General features: G+C 49.9%; 1 protein-coding gene across 4 annotated transcripts in view; it reads left to right on the forward strand.

Moving 5' to 3' along the window:
* Nucleotides 1-19,506, forward strand: part of ST3GAL3 (ST3 beta-galactoside alpha-2,3-sialyltransferase 3) — a 195,811-nt gene that overhangs the window by 68,442 nt on the left and 107,863 nt on the right. For 2 of the 4 annotated variants that reach the window (XM_056130874.1, XM_056130872.1), the window contains exon 3: nt 10,877-10,924. The exons of the other annotated variants lie outside the window; for them this stretch is intronic. In XM_056130874.1, the coding sequence (XP_055986849.1) occupies nt 10,877-10,924 (48 nt within the window). The remainder of the gene's footprint in view (nt 1-10,876; nt 10,925-19,506) is intronic. 4 annotated transcript variants of the gene reach the window in all.

The raw sequence follows: 19,506 nt of genomic DNA on the forward strand, positions 1-19,506 counted from the left end.
TTGTCTTAAGTAAAGTGTATCCTGCGCATGGAATGGTACCATGTTCTTTTAATGACACCCTATCAAATGCATCTTTTTCCCAGATGAAAGGAAGAATGTCCTGTGGCAGATAACTTAAGCAGCTCTTCCTGTCCAAGTGTCTTTGGCACGCGAGACCAGTGCAGGCCCTGCTCTTTTGGAGATTCATATCTTTTTTATTATTTGGATTTAAAAAAATTATATTGGATTTTAAATCAGATCCCAGACATCATGTCATTTTACCCCCGAACTCTTCAGAATGATCTCTAACAAATAAGGATTTGGGAGGAGGTGTTTGGCCCAAATAAGAATTTTTATATCTCTATCATTCTGTTGACTCACATGAAATATAATTTCATAGTATCTTCCAATTCCCAGTTCGTATTTAGATGTTCCTGATTATTTTATTTATTTGGAGAGGGGGGGTGCTTTGGGCCACACTTGGCAGTTCTTGGGCTTATTTCTGGCTCTGTGCTCAGGGATGACTTGTGGTGGGGCATGGGGAATCATGTGTGGTACCAGGGATCAAAACAGGTTGGCTGCACGCAGGGCCAGTGCCTTAACCCCTGTACAGTCTCTCTGTTATATAAGTATTTGGTGTAAAGCATTAGGACGCGATCAAGTGTGAAATAGACTTGATGGGCCCTATTGGTAGATAAATCGTCTGTAGGTTAAGGGAGAAATCAACAGAACTTGAATCCTCACCCTGCCACTTTAGTTGTGCACTTTTGTACAGTTATTAAAGTCATACATGTGGATAGTTCAAAAGGATAATTTTGCCAGGTGCTCAGGGGACTTACGGGGTACCTAGGAGTGAGCCCAGGTAGACCACGTGCAAGGCAAGTGCCCTACCTGCTGTGCTATTGCTCTGGCCCTGAACTGTTTTTAAAATATTTTTTTTCTATCCGTTGTTTCTTATTCTTTCTTTCTAGAACTCCTGTATTCATACATGTTTCCTACGCTTATTCTTTTATTAAACAGAAGTGGTTTTTTCTCTCCTGATTGGAGAGACAACGAGCAGATACGGTGCTTACCTTGCCTGCTGTGGATCTGGGTTTGATCCCCTGTCCTGCATGGGTTCCCGAGCCCACCAGGAGCGATCGCTGATTGCAGAGCCAGGAGTAAGCCCCGAGCACCACTGGGTATGGCTCAAAAACAAAACCAAAATAATTTTTTTCTTTTGCATTTTTTCACCGTGGCAGTTGATTTGTTTTCTGTTCTCAGTCATTTCCATAAACCTGCTCTTCGTTAGATCACCAATATTTTCCTAATCGCCAAACCCAGAGGATGCGTGTTAGACCTTATCTTGACCTTCCTTGATACATTTTTAATATTTCTCTCTCCTTCTTTCTGGAGCATCTCTACGTTCTTGTATTCTGCGATATCATTTTCTCTGGGTCCACCGCTGGTTCCCCCTCTGACGTTTCTTCCTTCCCTTTCACGCTAGAACCTCAACATTCCTCACCAGGTCTTCCACAGACAAGGCGTACCCCCCTTCGTCTCCTCCTCCCCTCTGCCCCTGGCGCGCTTCTCCTGAGACAGGTGTCTGAGAACGCTGGAGAGCCTTTGCCACTTGGTCCAGCCCAAATCCTGAATGTGCACATGTGACCCGGCCTACTTTTTCAGCCTCTTTCTCCCCTTTTCTTCCCTTCTCTGTTCTTCCCCAGTCATTCCTCCCCCTGTCACTTTGGCCATCTGTCACCTTAACATCACCACCAGTGATGTTCAAAACCTCGGCAGTGGCATGTGTTCTGGATGAACTGTGTTAGTTCACTCCAGGAGACCGCCGTGGGTGGGTTTGGTCAGCGTGGCCTTCAGTGTCCAGTCCCCTGCTGACTCCCCTCCCATCCCTGTGCACCCAGGCTAACCTCCCTCGGTAGGACCCTGCGCTCCCCTTGACAGTGTCAAGTTAGTGCTCAATCCTGGCCACATCCTCTCAGAGTCCGCTGAGAGGGTGCTATGCTCTGCCCGTGGACTGCACCTCATCGGAGACTCCATAGCCTAATCACAGCCGTCTGTCAATTTCAGGCTGTGCCCTCTGACCTTCTTGGCACTGCCGCCTTTCTCCTTCCACTGTCGCACCAGTACCCTCACCTTCCCATCATCCTGAATGCCCAGGCCGCATCCCCGTATCACCTCTGCCTCTGGTGAGCACTCCCCTGGCCCTGGCTCCATCCCAGCTGCCTCTCTTGCTCACACAGGTGCCTGTTGAGGAGGCCCGCACCCACCCACACCCCTGGGGCAGGGGCTAGTAGAATTCCAGCTAATCCCAGACTTCCTGGTCTCCCTGTGGGAGTCGGAGCTCCAGGGCTTGACCTACCCCTGATCCTCCTGCCAAGTGCCTTTGTCTCCTGGATGACACTGCACTTTCTTCCTCAATTTCAGGTGACTCACTTTTTAAAAATAGTCTTTGATGTGTCAAAGCTTTAAAAAAAAAACCTTTTTTTTTTAATAGGTTGCATTGACTTTTAGTCACATGCACTTTTAAGAGAAACCCTAATATAATAATTAGGCATGATTTGACCTTCCTGAAACCACGCACGCCTGCGTTCCCTGCTGCAGTTCCCACCCGCCAGCCTGGCCTGTGCGCAGGGGCACGGCCCTCTAGTTCAGTGGGCCGCACTCCCCCGCTTCTCAGTCACATCTCCTGCCAGCATCCTCGCTCAGTGACCTGTCGTGACATTGCCCGGCGCCCTTCGGTGTTGCTCTTCACCGACGCTTTCATGCCAGGGTCTGAGATGACTGACGCCTGGCTTAGTAAGGACTCTTTCCGGAGGTTTGGCGACTTCAGCTAATGAAGTGGATGGCAGGAAAATACTCAAGCAAGAAGACGACTGTATCTGCAGGCCTCCACTTACTCACTCGCAGCTGAGTCTTTTCAGTCCGATCATTATACAGAAATTGTTCCCACCAATTAGTGTTCCCACAGACGCCCTCCTGGTGAATGATTCCGCAGCAGCTTGCCATTCATCAGCTCTTTCCACGTCGTGGCCACATTTGGATGCTCCTTCTCAAAACTGCTTCTCACCTCCTCTGCCTTCCTCTCCTACTCCTGTGTTTTGGATCATTTCATCATTTCACAGACTTTCTTCCATATGCCACGTTGCCCTAAACTAACGCTTGTTTCACTCTAGCTGCAGACTTCCTTCCTCCCCTTCCTCCCGCCCCCCCCCCCCCCGCCTTCTCTTTGTATCTTTAGGGATCTCACTTGGGTTTTGATTGGAATTGGGGTTTGGGCTGGGAAGAAATTGAGGGTCAAGAGCAGGATCTCGGGGTGAAATCCCTGGAGAGCCTCTACAGTGGGGAAACCGAGGGCAGCTGTCGGGGGACTTCGGACGTACCGGTTTAGCTGGTGAACCAAGAGGCACCCCACCTCCAAGTCGAGGGCTCTGTCATCAAGGTAGGGGCAGGGACACAGCGTTGACCCCCACCTGAGTGGGGCCCTCTCTGACTCCTGAGATTCAGATCTTGTGGGGTGAGTGTGCTGGGAACCCAGTGGAGGTCGGTCTGTCCGCACATTTGGTCACGGCCACGAAGACCGGCACCGGGCGAACATTCTGGACCCACAGCAGCTCTGTAAGGTTCTTGTGCTCAGCAGTGGGGATGTGGTTCTTCACACCGGTGCTCTGCCATTGGTGTGACCCTGATGCCCCCCATGGCCCACACGAAGTCCAGCCTCTAGCCTCGCCACCCCTGCTTCTCCTACCAAGACCCCAACTCATTGACCATCCCAGGTGACATCTCCAAAGGGCGACCGTGTCTGCCTTCTGGATTGCCCGCTGGTCTGTTGCTTGCCTCCCTCTTGGCCAGGCTCTGCCCAAGGTGTCAAACTTGTAAAGGGGTTTGAATGGAAATCAGACTGTCCGTAGACTCTCCCTCCTTTGTTGTCGTTCATGCATGTCCCGTCACTTAGTCACCTTCTGTGCTTCCCCTCCTAAACATTTTTTTTTCTTTTTGGGCCATACCCAGCCGATGCTCAGGGGTTACTCCTGGCTCTGCACTCAGGAATTACTCCTGGTGGTGCTTGGAGGACCTTATGGGATGCCGAGCATTGAACCCGGGTCAGCCGCGTGCAAGGCAAATGTCCTCCCTGCTGTACTATCCTCCGGCCCAACCCTCTGAACATGTTTGCCATCCATTCTTCTTTCTTGATTCTGATCGCCACCACCTTGGTTCAGGCCCCGTTACTTCTCACCTAGGGTATTGCATTTCCCTCCTGTCCATCTCCCTGCCTTCAGCCTTCTCCCCCAAATCCTTGACTCTGTTGGCAGAATACTCGATCTAATTCCCACATAGTGATAAAAGTTTATGTTTTATGGATCAGGCCCAGGAAGGGGGTGTGGGAGGGGGTGCTTTACTCTATAAGGCCCTGGATTCAATTACAGGGCCAAAAAAAGGAGGGGGGCAGCTTGGGGCAGGGAAGAGAGCTCGGTAGACTAGAGCCCATGTTCTGCGTGTGCAGGAATGCCAGTTTTGATCCCTGCCATTGTGTGCTCGCCAGAACTGAGAATAGCCCTCAGCACCTCTGGGGGAGGCCTAGAAAACAGATAAATAAATTACGATTCTCCTGGTTTAAAGCAGGAACTGTGGGCCAGAGAGTGAGTTCTGCAGGTAAGGTGCTGGCGTTGCATGCAGCCGACTTGGATTCTATCCCCGACACCCCTAGGTTCTTCCCTTGAGCGTGCCAGGATTGGTGTCTAAGCCCAGAATAAGTCCTGGCCAGCTGTGGACCAAAAACCAAACAAACATCAGCAACAACAAAAGCAGGAAGTTCTTCTGCATTTACCTTTCTGTGGCTTCCGGCCAAGGTCTCCTGCAGGTCTGGTCCTTGTCTGCCTGTGTGAATTTCTTACCTTTCTCGTGTTATCATCTGTGCTCTGTACTTCAGCCTTCTCTGTGTTTCTTAAGTGTACCAAGATTGATGCGTTTCCTTTTCCTCCCCTCGGAAACTCTTTTGGATCCTGACTTTCTTCTTAGCCGGCTTTCATCTTCAGGTGTTTGCTCATAGGACACCTCCTCTGGGAAGCCCTCCGTCAATTGTTTCCTAGACTTAGTTTCTCTTTGCTCTTCATATTGTCAAACATAATTTTGCTCACTTAATTTGTTTCTTTTTTAAATCTCCCTGTCCAAAAAACAAATTCCTAGGGCTGTAGAGGTAGTACAGCAGGTAGGGTATTAGCCTGGCACGTGGGTGACCTAACGTTCAATCTCCGACACCCCGTATCACCCAAGTATCACCAGGAGTGATCCCTGGGCTTAGAGCTGGGAGTAAACCCTGAGCACTGCTGGTGTGGCCCAGAACACATACACATGCACACACACTCACACACACACACACACTCACACACACGCACACTCCCTCTCTCTCTCTCCCCCCCTCGCTCGAGAAGAGACACATGACTTTTTCATACTGTTGTATCGCTAAGCTGTTGTGTAACAGCTTCTTAACAAATAAGTTGTCAATGGTCAGTGAACAGTGAGGAGACCTCTTCCTTATTACTCCGTGTGTGTGTGTGTGTGTGTGTGTGTGTGTGTTTGTGTGGTGGTGGTGTCGGGACTCAAACCCACAGTTCCAAGACGGGAGTGACGTGCTTACCTCAGAGCCGGCACCTTCCCCGCACCTCAGCATTGTGTGGTTCAAGGTCAAGCAGGGATGGTTGCTGCTCCCCGCCCCGTAAGTGTGTGTACACACATGTATGTGATCATGCCGTTGTGGAATAGCCACCATCGTACGGTGGTTCGTGCCTCCGCCTGACGTGACACAGACTTCGTTTTTTTTTGTGTGTCTGAGTCGTGAGCACACGTTGGGTGGCCTCAGTGAGATCCAAGCACACAGTCCAGTCCCACTGACCAGAGAGCTGGATCTGGTGTGTGTTTATTTCACCTGCTGGTCTGTGAGCGACTTGACTTGAGGTTTTCTGTTCCGTCTGTTCCTCCCTCCCCGGGCCTAACCGGCACCTGGGGCCGGTGCTGGGACAGAGTACCCAGAAGCGGGGCTCACTCCCTGCGTGCTGCAAGTTTTGGAAGCCTCTGCAGTGATTGCAAAAAAGACCGATCCCCATTCTTCATATTTCTGTTGAAACCAGACACAGGAAACATCTGATCATAATAAAGGAGTTCCAGTAAATTCTAGGTTTCCTCACTGGGCCGTTGTGAGCCGCAGTGCTCTGTTCCCCTTGGGTCTGGGATTCTGTTTCGCCACTGGTGTGTCGCTCCACATGGCGACCTGGGTCCTGAGAGCCAGGGACAGCTGGGGCCGGGGCTGCTTGAAATAAAAATGACACATTTGCTAGTCTGACAGGGAGAAGCCTGGGTATTCCTGCTCAGTTTCTTAAAAAACAGAACTCAATTTGTGGAAGACTGAATTTTCCCTGTCGCTGTCAAAGTGGTTTATAAGCCAAATGATCTGACAACCTTCAGAGTAAACACAGAGAATGAATGACCAGACTGACTCTCCAGCCTGTGCCGGCAATGTGCAAAGCAAACTCCATCAACATTTACACAAAACAGAAGCATGTCATTCACTTCCTCCTGAAATCTCTCACCGCTCACTTGTGCCTTCTGCAATTTAAAGACCCAGGCTCTCGGAGCATGCCACCACTGCCGCAAATGGGGCTTGCAAAAACTTGACTTTTTTTCTCTCCAGGCAGACAGTCCTCTGTTTGGTACAGACCCGCCCCCCCTTGTCTCCCCCCAGCACAGTCGAGATACCTGTTGATTTGTTTCTCTTCCCGGAAGACATCCTCTTAGCTTTGTACCTCAACGGTTCAGCACAGAACCTGGCACATAACAGGTGCTTGATAATACTTCTAGGTTGGAGGGAAGATGAAGAGAAAGGAAAAACCCCATTTTGTTTCAAAGTCCAGGTTATTGAGGTATACTGAAGTGCCACGGAATATAAGGCATTTCCAGTATCTGAGGGGAAGCTTTTTGCGTGTTCATGGGTACATAAAGGCATTGAGGAACCTGGCACCGGATCTAATGAGTCCCAAGTTAAAACCCGAAAGGACTTGAGGGTATCTTAGCGGGCTGAAGATGCCTGGGTTTGGTTCCTGAGCCCCACCTGGAGTGACTCTCCAGCCCTGAGCTGGAAATAGCCCCTGAGCACTCTCACGTGTGGCCTGAAAACCGAAATTAAAATCCAAGAACTGAATTAAAGAGGTGCTTCACCCCCCCTTCCCAGCTTTCCCCCCTAACAATATAAATGTAGAACTTTTGCAGAAGCATAGAGAATAAAAGAGCATCCCATATTGTTTTCTCCTTCAGACAGCTTGTTACCATTCAGGCTTTTCTTTTTTCTTCTTTTTTTAGGTCAACTTAAGTTTTAGTCTTTTTCCTTCAAGTTTAGATGAACTGTAAGGGATTATTTCAGGAGGAAAGTTGCGATTGGAAAAGTACTTGTCACCCGCGATTGAAATTTGAGCCGCTGTTTTTATTGCTGCTCTTCTGGGCAGTCAGCTCTTGGAAAACCCTTCTTAATCTTCTCCAGGTGGAAGTGATCGCTCACCTCCAAAGCCCCCGGGGCACTCTCCTCACTTCCCTCCCTGTGGTTTGTGGGAATGCTTTCATCTTCCTGCTACGAGGCCCGGCCCTGCTGCCCAGGGTCAGGATCCTCTTGAAGTGGATGATAATCTGTATGCAGAATCGCCTGCCCCTGATTTGTGAAAAAAAATCACAGCACCTCGCATCACTTTCTGTGGGAAACAAGGGTATGTCCTTCTGGACGCCTGCATTTGATCAACGGACTGACCTCTCTTCCTTCTGTGTCTCACACATCCAGGGGGGCAGGCATCGGAAGCTTGCATCGGAAGTTTGATGGCAGGAAAAGGGAAGCGAGGGTTCTGGTGCCATAGGGGAAGTCCCAGCCTGGCTGTGCAGGGGGTGCCCGGAAAAGAGGAGGCTCGGGAAGAGGGTCGGGCCTGGGCTGTGGCTGGTGGGAGAACACAGGCCCTGGGCGCGACCCCCAGCACCACCCGGAAGAAGAGGGGCCACTTTCCCGGGGAAGGTGACAGCTCTTCCCACACAGACAGGAGGGGAGAATATGTCTGATGCGACAGAGCCTAAGGAGATGGGTTTCTCCTCGGGGACAGAAGTAGTCTGGCCTATTGGGAGCGAGAGCTGTTATTGGAGGTGGCCAAGGAGGTGAAATGGTGAAAATCTCGAATTTTGAGTTTGGCCTTGGTCCAGGAAGGCCTGGAAGGGTTTTTCATGGAGGCAGAGACATGGGTATGAGGAGAATTCACTCTAAAGGCAGCGTGCTAAGTGGAGACGGGGCTGTGGTTAGGAGTAGGATTGCAAAAGCGCTGGCAGATGTTTTTCTGCTGGAGGCGAGTGTTTAGAGATGGAAAGTGAAATCCGGGCTGCCTGCAGTGAGGATGCCTGTAGCTGGGCCCCGGGAAGCACCCGGAGGCTGGGCCCTGTGGCTTCCCTGCTCTCCTGATTCATCTCTGGGAGTCCATGTCCAGGATGTAAATAGCTCCCAGCTGCGGCTCTTTTTTTTTAACAGAGAGAGAAGGAAGGAGAGAGAAGAGGAGAGAGAGAGAGAGAGAGAGAGAGAGAGAGAGAGAGAGAGAGAGAGAGAGATTATCAGGCCCATCACAGGCTTTGCATACAGGTTTTGCCCAGGTTCAATCCTGGCACCAGCTGGTTCCCTGGGCACCTCTGAGTCTCACCAGATGTGACCTTGAGACCAAAATGAAAAAGGAGAAAGCGAGGCAGTGCCAGAGCCGTGGTCAGTGGGTAGGGCTCTTGCCCTGATGGCAGCCACCTCGGGTGTCTGATCGCTGGCATCCCATGTGGTCCCCGAGCCATAGAAAATGATTCCTGAGCTTTGTGGGTGTGTCCCAAAACCTTTTTTTAAAAAATGGGGAAAGGGAGGAACAGGGATTTCTCTTCCAGAGGGTGGCAGTAGGAGGCAGACATAGGGCATTTATCAACCACCGACCACCGTAAGGCTGGACTGTCACCTGTCTGGTCAATACAGGCCAGGAATTTTGCTTCTGCATTTCTTTGAGTTTAAAAATAATCCTATCTTACTTTTCCTCGGTGGTTCAGAGCTTTAGGAACTGCTATATTTGGCAGTACAAAATTTCCACCTCTGATCCTTATCCAAAACAGTGCCCTTCTGCTCTCTAGCCCACCTCACCCTCCCCGCCTCCATGCTTAAAAAAATACTTGGTTGTGGGGGGTGGGGACAGTTTCTAAGGTTTGTCTGAAGGTGTATGGCCCATTCCTGCCTGGCATGTTCCTCAGCAGGGATGGAGGGGAGGGCGTGCTCTTAGGTGGCTGTGTGAGGGTCCAGCTCATGGCGTGTCTGCGACCTGGAATGTGTGGGGCTGGATTTCCAGAGAAAGGACGCCCAGCTCGGGCTCTGCAAGGGTGACGTGGAACCCCCTGTCATGGACATCTGGCTGACAGGCCTTTGTGTGAATCAGCCTTCGAATGCGAGCTGCCCCCTTTGCCTTTGGGATCTCTTGGGAGAGCGAGGCCTTAAATTATCCTGGGGTTCCTCAGAATCGCTTCTGTTGAACTATTTGTTGGCTCTCTGCCATGGTTTTCCGTGGCTCACGGTGGAAGACTTAACTGCACAGGATTCACAGCTACTTGTCATAGAGCAGTTGCAGAAGACACAGTCTTCCACTTTGTGAAGACCGCCCCCCCCCCCCGCCGCCCCCTCCGCCCCAGAGAAATTTCTCTCCGTTCACAGGATCCTGTGCTTTGAAGTTGTTCACTCGCTCTCGCACCCTGTCCCGCCATGCTCCAGGCCTCGTACCTGGCATTCTGTTGGCCTCCATATTCCATTCCAGTCGCCGAGGCCTTCCTTCCTCCGCAGCTGTCCTGTCAAGTGTCACCCGTCCAGGGAAGAAAGCCTTTCCTCACCCGCCGACGCCCTTATTCCAGACACGCACTTTCACTGAGCTCTTGGTACCGTAGTCTCCTTTTAGTGGAACCATTTGTGGTGTGATCACGTCTTTTTCCTCGCCTGGACAGATGGGAGGGAGGTTCACCAGGGTCAGGACGAGGCCCGGTTCTTTGCTGCTCTGTCACAGAGCCGGTCTGGAAACTTCCCCAGAGCAGAAGGACACGTGGCTCCTGAGTGAGAGAGTGAGTGAGTGAAGATGCTGTGGACACTGATCTCACCGCTTCGTTTTCTCCTGGCCTTCAGCTCCTTGGGAGCTCAGGCCTCCTTGATTCTACGTGTAAATTTTGGGGGAAGGAGGGGAGGTTTGGGCCGCACTCAGTGGTGCTCAGGGTTTGTTGCTGGCTCTGTGCTCGGGGATCCGCTGCATGCAAGGCCCGTGTCTTACCCGCTGCACTTCTGGCCCTCGCTTTGGGCGATGTTTGTAATGTCCTCATGGCATGCATTTTGGGCACTAACATTCCCCGTCCGCTACTTTCCCTCTCTGTAACTTACTTCTTTTTTAAATCCCAGTGCATCCTCTAAATTCCTGTAGGCTGCTTTAGCCTTTTGGGAGGAGAAGTAATAAGTAATTTGGAAATCTGGGTGAAAGAAAAGAAGAAGTCAAAGGGAAATGCTAGTGCCATTAACCAGAAGTAGGAGGAAGTTTGCTTTATCTCCATGATGAGAAGGAAAAGGATGTAAACTCATCTCCTAATTTGGCAGTCAGTGCTTCTGAAGAATTTGGGGCCCGAGACGAACATCTACCCTGAGAGGTTCCTCCCGTGGCAGGCTGGGGGCCGGGCTGGGCAGGGCCTTTGGCCCAGGAGTGGGCGGGCACAGGCTGCATAACTGTTCCTGAGGACTTTCCCTTGGGGAGGGTGTGGGAAGAGCCCTTGGGAGCTTGTTGCTTTCGTCAAGAGAAGGAGAAAGAAATGAACTTGTCCTCTTGTGTTGCAGATTCAGTGGTTCTTTCCCTTGACTCCGCTGGACAAGCACTAGGCTCAGGTACAACCCCTCCCCTCTGCCCCCCTTTCAGCTTACAGCACGGGCCCCGTCGCAGGTGGAGCCCAGAGAGGTGCAGGTGCATGGTGGGAGGGTGATGGAATATTCCAGAATTGTGAGAAAGCCCTCCGAGGGTCTTTTGCTCTAGGAAAGTAGCTATAAAGCCCAACATCCAGGGTTCGGAGTGATGGGTAGGGCACTCACCTTGCAGGGGTCAGACCTAGGTCTGAGCCCCACATCTCACATGGTCCCCTGAGAAAGCCAGGAGTGATTTCTAGAGCGCAGAGCCAGGAGTAACCACTGAGCATCACCAGATGTGGCCCCCAAACCAAACAAAACTTGTATTAAAGAGGAGTCCTCATTAAGAGAGAAAAGGAGAAAAGGCAGTCCAAGTTGGGCGCGGGGGGGGGGCGGGGGATAATTTCATCACAAGTAACCAACAAAGTGCTTCTTTCCAGAATAAAGAACTACAAAAATTATTAGGGATGGAGAAATAAATAAGCCAGTATAGAAATAAGCAAATGCCTGAAAAGGTGTTTCACAAGCAGGAAATCCGAAGGACTAATAACCCTCTGCCTGCAGCTGTCCCTAGAGAAATGCCAGGCTGACAGGAGGACGCCACTGCACCTCTGCCAAAAGGGCCAGCTTGTGAAGCGTGGCACACTAGTGTTGCTGGAGTGGGTGACGGTGGAAACCCTGAGCCTTCTGCAAGGCGTCAGTCACAACCGCTTGGTAAAGGACTGAGACAGTCTCTGGCTCCATCTGAGTACACGTTCACCTCGTGACCTGGCGGGCCTCTTTTTATGGCTTACTCCCTGCATAAACGCGGCGGGGGTGGGGGGGAGGTGCTTGTGCATACACGTATGCACACACACACAGGGTAGGATATATTCAGAGACCATACGCTGTGTGCAAGGTCCACTTGAAGGCACAAATGCCAGCACAGAATGTACCTAGCAGCTGGCCAAGGGCTCTCTAACCAGAGCAGACTTATCGGAGAATCTGAACAGAATTGGAAGCTCTTCCTCCCTGGTTTGTATTCGTTTTTCCTCTGATACTCCCTTTTCTGGACTCAAGATGGCTCTAAACCCAGCAGATCTCTCCGCTTCTCTCTGGGGTAGACAACAGGCTCGAAACTTGGCTAGAGGAGAAAGCCCGAAGTTTGCTGCTGGTTTTTTGTTTGCCTTATTTTGTTTGGGGGCCTTACCTGGTGATGCGCAGGGTAACTCATGCTCTGCACTCAGGAGTCGCTCCTGGTGGTACTTGGGGGACTATTTGGGATGCTGGGAATTGAACCTGGGTCACTTGGGTGCAAGGCAAACGCCCTACCTGCTCTGCTGCACTAACTAGCTCTCCAGCCTCTGCTGCTCTGTTTTGCCCAGTGCCCTAGTCCCGGGTGCAGTAACCGTGGCTTGTGGGGCCCTTTCGGGAGCCTGGTGCTGAACTAGGGGAACCTTTGCCTCTGGCGAGAGGTTGAAGCCCCAGAGGGTGGGGGGAATTTGCTCATTTGCGCTCTCTCTCTCTCTCTCTCTCTCTCTCTCTCTCTCTCTCACACACACACACACACTCACACACACACACACACACACCCATTCCTCCTCCTCCTCCTCCTCCCCCTTCCGCCGCCCTCCCCCTCCCCCTCCCCTTCCCCCCTTCTGCCCCTTGGCTCCTGATTTGGGTACAGTGCAGGAAGTGCCTGTCAGCGTGCGTAACTAAATCCCCAGTTTTGTGGTCAGAGGATGGAGGAGGGAAAGCCCAAGAAACAAACAGGGAGCCCCTCAGGGAAGGTCCTGCATACCACTGTTGGTGGGCACCTGTACCTCCCGGCATTCCTGCCGACCCTCTGTAGATGCACATTGCTGATAGCTCAGACCGGACACTGGGTGGCGCACACAGGGGCGACACGTGACAGTAGCCTTTGAAAACTCAGGTACAGAAACCAGAGCCCACAGGACCTGTCCCAGCTTGTCTCCTTCACCCAACCTGGTTGACAGTCTGGTAGATCAGAAATACCAACATTCTCCACTGGATTTAAATAAAACCATAATGTAATCTGTGGGGGAGGGGAGCTGAGCCACCCCTGCAGTGCTCAGGGCTTATTCCTGATTCTCTGTTCAGGTTTCACTCCTGGCAAGACCTCGAGACCATTTGTGGTGCTGGAGATCAGACCACATCAGCTGCAGGCAAAGCATGCAAGCGCCTCTCCTCTGTACTGTATTTCTGGTCCCATGTGCAATCTTAAAAATATTCAAGATACAATTCAGTATGGGCTGGAGCGATAGCACAGTGGGTAGGGCATTTTCCTTGCACGTGGCCGACCCGGGTTCGATTCGTCCGTCCCTCTCGGAGAGCCCGGCAAGCTACCGAGAGTATCCCGCCCGCACGGCAGAGCCTGGCCAGCTCCCCGTGGCGTATTCGATATGCCAAACACAGTAGCAACAATTTTCACAATGGAGATGTTACTGGTGCCCACTCGAGCAAATCGCTGATCAACGGGAAGGCAGTGCTACAGTGCTGCAATTCAATATTAATCATCATAAAAATAAGCAAGAACTTTGTACATAGAAACCATAAACATTAGCCCTATTGTAGCCATGGTATCTCAATTACAGTAGATATAAATTAAGAAAGAAGTGAAATGGGTTGTTATAAAAAGATTAGCACTGAAGGTCTCTCCATGTAGGCATTGGCAGTAGCATGCGGCGACCTGGGTTTTGGACACCAAGTCCATAGGAATGAGAGTGCAGCATGGTTTTCTGCAGTGTTTAACCTGTTCCATCCACCCACCCCAGGGAAAGAAGAACCAGGAAAATCTTTTTTTATAACAGATAAAAATAATATTTATTCAGTATATTAATTGTCTAATATAGGATTATTTCAAACTTTCTTATATATTTCAAATTTTTGTTTCTTCCATCCCATTCTTCGTCCCTCGATTCCATCCTTTCTCGTTCTTTGCCCTTGTCCTAATCTTTGTCCTTGTCTTTCTCTTTCTCTTTTTCTCTCCTTTTCCTTCTCATTCTCTTCCTCCTCCTTCTTTCTTTCTCTTCCTCTCTCTCTTTATTGTATCTATCTTTCTCTTTATCTCTCTTTGTCTTCCCTTTTCTCTGTTTGTCTCTCCTTTTCCTTCTCCTCTACCACTCCACCTCCTGCCTATCCCTTTCTTTTTTTAAAAAAATTAATTTATTTATTGAATCGCTGTGGGAAAAGTTACAAAGCTTTCAGGTTTAAGTCTCGGTCATGCAATCATCAAACACATTTCCCTTCACCAGTACTCATTTTCCACCACCAAGAACCCAAATATACCCCCCATCCCAACCCTCCCAATGCCTGTGAGGCAGATGAATTCTAGTTAAAACTCAATCTACTTTGATTATATTCACTGTTCAACAAAAGATACACCATTATTATTTAGAGTTTATACCCCAAAATCAGACCTGCTGAAAAGGCATTGTGAAATAATTTGTTTTCTACAACTGGTTATAAGAACCAAATGTTGTTATGCGTCCGCAATAGCGGCCATGCGATTTTGGATTTCTGATATTTTACTTATTAAGCCTGGAAGTATTTCTGCCGAGAGTCAGATAATTATAAGATTGGTTTCTGTGACTCTAGAGCCATGGCTGTGCCAGAGAGCCGCTCATGGGGGGCAACTCGTGACCTTGGTAAGGGTGTGAAGGACGAGCTGGGAACGACCCCCTTCCCATGAGGTTTCAGTCGCCCCGTCATGACCTGTTCATACGTGTCCCTCCAAAAAGCTCCAAGGCTGCCGCTTTCTTGCTGTCCAGAAGGAAAAAGGAAGAAGGGAGCAACACCCTTTCCCCTCCGGGCAGGCATGGTGGCGTGGATTAACGCATAGTCCATTCACTTTTCTGCCACAAGCTGCCGGGCTCTGCATTAAGTTCTTGTGCTTCTGGAGCCATGGCCGTGCCGGAGAGCCGCTCGTGGGGGGCAACTTGTGACCTTGGTAGGGTGCAGAACCAGGAAAATCTTAACCTGCATGGCAAAGTCACTCATTATATATCAGTGCTGAGAGATGCTAGATACAGATACAGATAACAGAACCATCTAATCAAGGCTTTAAAGCTTCTGTTATAAAAATACTCCCCAGGGACCACAGAGACTCGACTTACACATGGCTGACCCGGGTTCGATTCCCAGCATCCCATATGGTCCCCTGAGCCCCACCAAGGCTAATTCCTGGGTCCAGAGCCAGGAGTAACCCCTGAGCATTGCCGGGTGTGGTCCTCCAAAATAGTACTCCCCAAGTAAGAGCAAATGCGATGGAAATGAAAGCTGGAGAAATCTCAAGGCACATGTCTTGCATGTGGCCAGACGCCCTGCCATTCACCAGGACCCCCTGAAAAGGTGGAAATGAACTAGAGAGATAGTATGGGGCTCTGGTGCTTGTCTCATATCCTGTCGGCACAGGTTCCCTCCCAAGCACCCCCGGGAGAGATCCTGGAGCACAGGCAGGTGTTCTGGTATGGCCCCCAAACCAAAAAAGATAGAAGAAACTAACAGAAAGACAGTGCTGACCCCTTCTTCAAAAAAGGAGAAGGAAGAAAATGAAGATAGAAAAAATAAATCATGATCACTATCATCCTGTTGTTCTTCGATTGCCTCGAGGAGGCCCCAGTAACGTTTCCTTCGTCCTAGCCCTGAGATTTTTTTTTAAAAGTGCCATATTCAAGGCTCTTTCAGGGTTAGGAGAATGAGACCCATCATTGTTATTGATGTTTGGCATATTGGGGAGTTTGCCAGACTCTGCCATGTGGGCAGGTTACATTCGGTAGCCTGCCAGGTTGTCCAAAGTAAGAATGTGAGGAATGTCCTAAAAAGTTAAGCAGCCTGGATACCGAGGGTCAGAAATACCTGGGTTAGAATTCTTTGATTTTCTATGATGAGGTGTAAGTGAGTATTCACTCTGCAGCCGCTGGAGTTGCAATTGAAAAAATAAATAAATAAATAAATAAATAACAAGGTAAGGAGCCATCAAAAGAGGAGGAGAAGAAAATCTGGGAAGGGGAGGCAGAGAAGATATAAGGAAAAGTACAGTAACTGAAAAATTAAAACATGGCTGATTAGGCTAACTAAATGCAGATGACACAAGAAGGTAAGAAAAAACAATCAGAGTTACGCAGTCTGAGCAACAGAAGGAAAACTAAAAGTTGAACAGACATAAAAAAACACAACTGGCTGTTACCTAAGGCTACAATAAATATGGTTTGGTTTTGTTTTGGGATCCCCTGTGGTGTTGCTCCGAGATGACTCCTGGCTCTGTGCTCAGGGATGACTCCTGGCAGGCTCAGGGGACCACATGGGGTACCAAGCATCAAGCCCAAGTTGACTGCATGCAAGGCAAGTGTCTTACTCGCTGTACTATCTGTTCAGCCCCTAGAATAAAAAAAATTCCAAACATTTTTTTAATTAAAAAAATGTTGCTAGGAGGGCTGAAAGCTGAGCAGAATTCCAGTGTTCACCGCCTATGTCATTAAGGTCCCCAAAGAGGAGTGAATGCAGTGCAAAGAGTTTCCGAAGGAATAACAGCTGTCTACATCTGACGGCTCAGTGAGGTTGATCCTGGGAAGGGAGTCAGGGTCACTGTCACTGTCACTGTCCTCCCGTTGTTCATCGATTCGCTCGAGCGGGCCCAGTAACGTCTCCATTGGAGACTTTGTTGTTACTGTGTCTGGCATATCGAATACGTCACGGGGAGCTTGCCAAGCTCTGCCGTGCGGGCGAGATACTCTCGGTAGCTTGCCGGGCTCCCCGAGAGGGGCGGAGGAATCGAACTCGGGTCGGCCATGTTGGCTGCGTGCAAGGCAAACGCCCTACCGCTGTGCTATCGCTCCAGCCCGCTCCCTATAAAGACCCAGATTTAAGTTCCAAGCAGGGTCAGCATTAGAAAACAGCCATTGCAGTGCTGGAGCCAAAGGCTTTGCGTGTTGTCCCCCTAGCACTGCCAGGAGTGACCTGTGAGCACCCTGAGCACCACAGGATGTGTTCTCCCTCAAAAATAATTACAGATGATTGCAGTATTGACTGTCTAAAGAAAACCGTCTTCGTATTAATTGATGAAAAAAATAGAATTCAGCATTTATTCATGATTAAAAAAAAAGCAACCTCAGCCAAGTAGATGGGAACTTCGGCTGAATACAGTGTGTCTCTAAAAGCCCATTAGCAGACATTGTAGTTAATAGAAAGGACCAGAGATATCAGGGCCTCCCCCAGTTCTGGAAGGCGGGGAAAAGAAACCAAAAGAAGACGAACCAGCCAGCCTCTTCATGGATGACTTGATCAGCTACATAGAAAGTCCATTTTTCAGGGTGGGGGAGGTCAGAGGGGGCAACCGCTGGTGATGCTTAGGGGTCACTCTTGGCTCTGAATTCAGGAATTATTCCTGGCAGTGCTAAGGGGACCATATGGGGTGCTAGAGATGGAACCCGGTTCAGCCTTATGCAAAGTAATCGCCCTACCTGCTATCTTATCACTCCAGCCCCATAGAAAGTTCCAGAGACTCTGTCTCCAGTGAGTTTAACATGATGACAGGCTCAAACACAACCCCCCACACGAACTGTAGTTCTATATCCTAGTAATCAAAAATAAAAACAAAATCTCCAGGGGCAGTGAGGGTAGCACAGTGGGCTGGAGCTCCTGAGGGGCCCCAAGCACTGCTGGGCATGGCCCCAAAGCAGAGACCACTTTCAGATTTCCCCCAAACCAGAATGTCCATGTATGAACCTAACGGCACCAGCATCCGGTTTGCCTGCTGAACCTTGTTCTTGCCTGCTGCTTCCACATCGATCCACAGTCCCCGTCACAGCCCCTCGATTGACCCCAGGATCGATCCTTCCTGGCTGTCCCCATGGATTCTCTAGAGCGTGGCCTTGCCTCCACAGCGTTCCCACAGCTCTGTCCAAGGTACCATCTTCCCTCCCCCTGGGACAGCTCCTGGCGGGCCTCCCAGCATCCTGTCCTTTCCCACTGGGCCAGCAGGATCTTTTCAAATGTAAATCAGATCACACTTATTCCCACTGAAATCTCTGGTTACTTCACAGAGTGCTTGGAACTTAAGTCCGGGTTGAGCTCTGAGCTTGGGGTGGGGGGGGGGGCGGTGTCGGTAGGTCTTGGTCTTGGTAGGTCTAGTCCTGCCTTGGGGCTTTCATACACTGCTCTTTCCTCTTCCTAGTAGGGTCTTTATAGGGAGAGGGCTGGGTCGCCAAGACAATGCTCTGGGGGCCTAGGGGCTATTCCTGACAATTCTCCATTCGTGGGGGCTGGTAGTTCCTTGTAAGTGCCCAGAGATGTGCTCCTCAGGCCCTGTGGTGCTGGGACCATCAGGCCATCCTGGCAATCAGGACTGGACAAGCACATGCACAGCTGGCATCCTCACCCCTCTATATTCTCTCTGTGTTCCCTCCCTGGAAGGTTACTTCCAGCTCTCTGTGACTGTCTCAGGTCTCTGTTCTTCAGCTTTGCTGAAAGGCCTTCCCTGACCACTTTAGGTAAGGTGATACCTAGTCCCTCTCTCCCTCCCTTCTTGCCGTCCTTTTTTGTTTTTTGTTTTTTTTGGATCACATCCGGTGATGCTCAGGGGAATACTCCTGGTTCTGCACTCTCAGGAATCACTCCTGGTGGGCTCAGGGGACCATCTGAGCTGCTGGGAATTGAACCCCGGTTGGCTGCGTGCAAGGCAAGCACCTAACTTGCTGTACTGTCTCTCCCGCCCACACCAGGTTCTTTTAAAAGATAGTGTATCTTGGGCTGGAGTGATAGCACAGCGGCTAGGGCATTTGCTTTGCACGCGGCTGACCCGGGTTTGATTCACAGCATCCCAGGTGGTCCCCTGAGCACCACCACCAGGAGTAATTCTTGAGTGCAGAGCCAGGAGTAATCCCTGTGCATTGTCGGGTGTGACTCAAAAGAAAAAAAAATAGATAGTGCATCTTACTTTCCTCCTGGTACCCGTCCTGCTTCAAATGCTCGGCATGCTTGCGTGCTGGCAGCTTCCCCTGCTAGAGTTCAGATTTCTTTCTGTCAGTGGTCTTGCGTTTTTAGTTCATCACGAGACTTGATGAACTAAGGCTTGAAGCTGCAATAGAGGCTCAGTTTTTGAAGTCAGAGGGAGAAGGTGCGGGGGTGTTGGAAAAAAACCAACACGTTAATGTTTGTCAAGGGATTACGTGATATGGAGAACATGGTGGGATTCCACACAGCCATTAAAAATAATGATATAATTTAATTTTTATCGACACTACTAATGTCAAGAATATTGCTGCATACACAAACAGGAATAAAATGGGAGGTGAATTAAGACTGCGTGGAAATAAAATTCACAGAATATTTATGAAAGATTCCTGGGAAGCTACCAAAATATTTGCCCTAATAAATTTTAGATAGTGGGAGGTTTTGCACTAATAAATTTTAGATGGTGGGAGTTTCATATTTCATCTTATTCTTTATATGCGTTAACATTTATATCTGTACATAAATTTGTATTGCTCTTGCAAATGGGATAAAGCAAAAACAGTTTTGTTTAGAGAGATAGAAAAGGGGTGAAGGCCCTTGCCTTGCACTCGGCT

The sequence above is a fragment of the Sorex fumeus genome, unplaced genomic scaffold (genome assembly GCF_029834395.1).
Source record: "Sorex fumeus unplaced genomic scaffold, SorFum_2.1 ptg000082l, whole genome shotgun sequence".
In the NCBI taxonomy this organism is placed as follows: Eukaryota; Metazoa; Chordata; class Mammalia; order Eulipotyphla; family Soricidae; genus Sorex; species Sorex fumeus.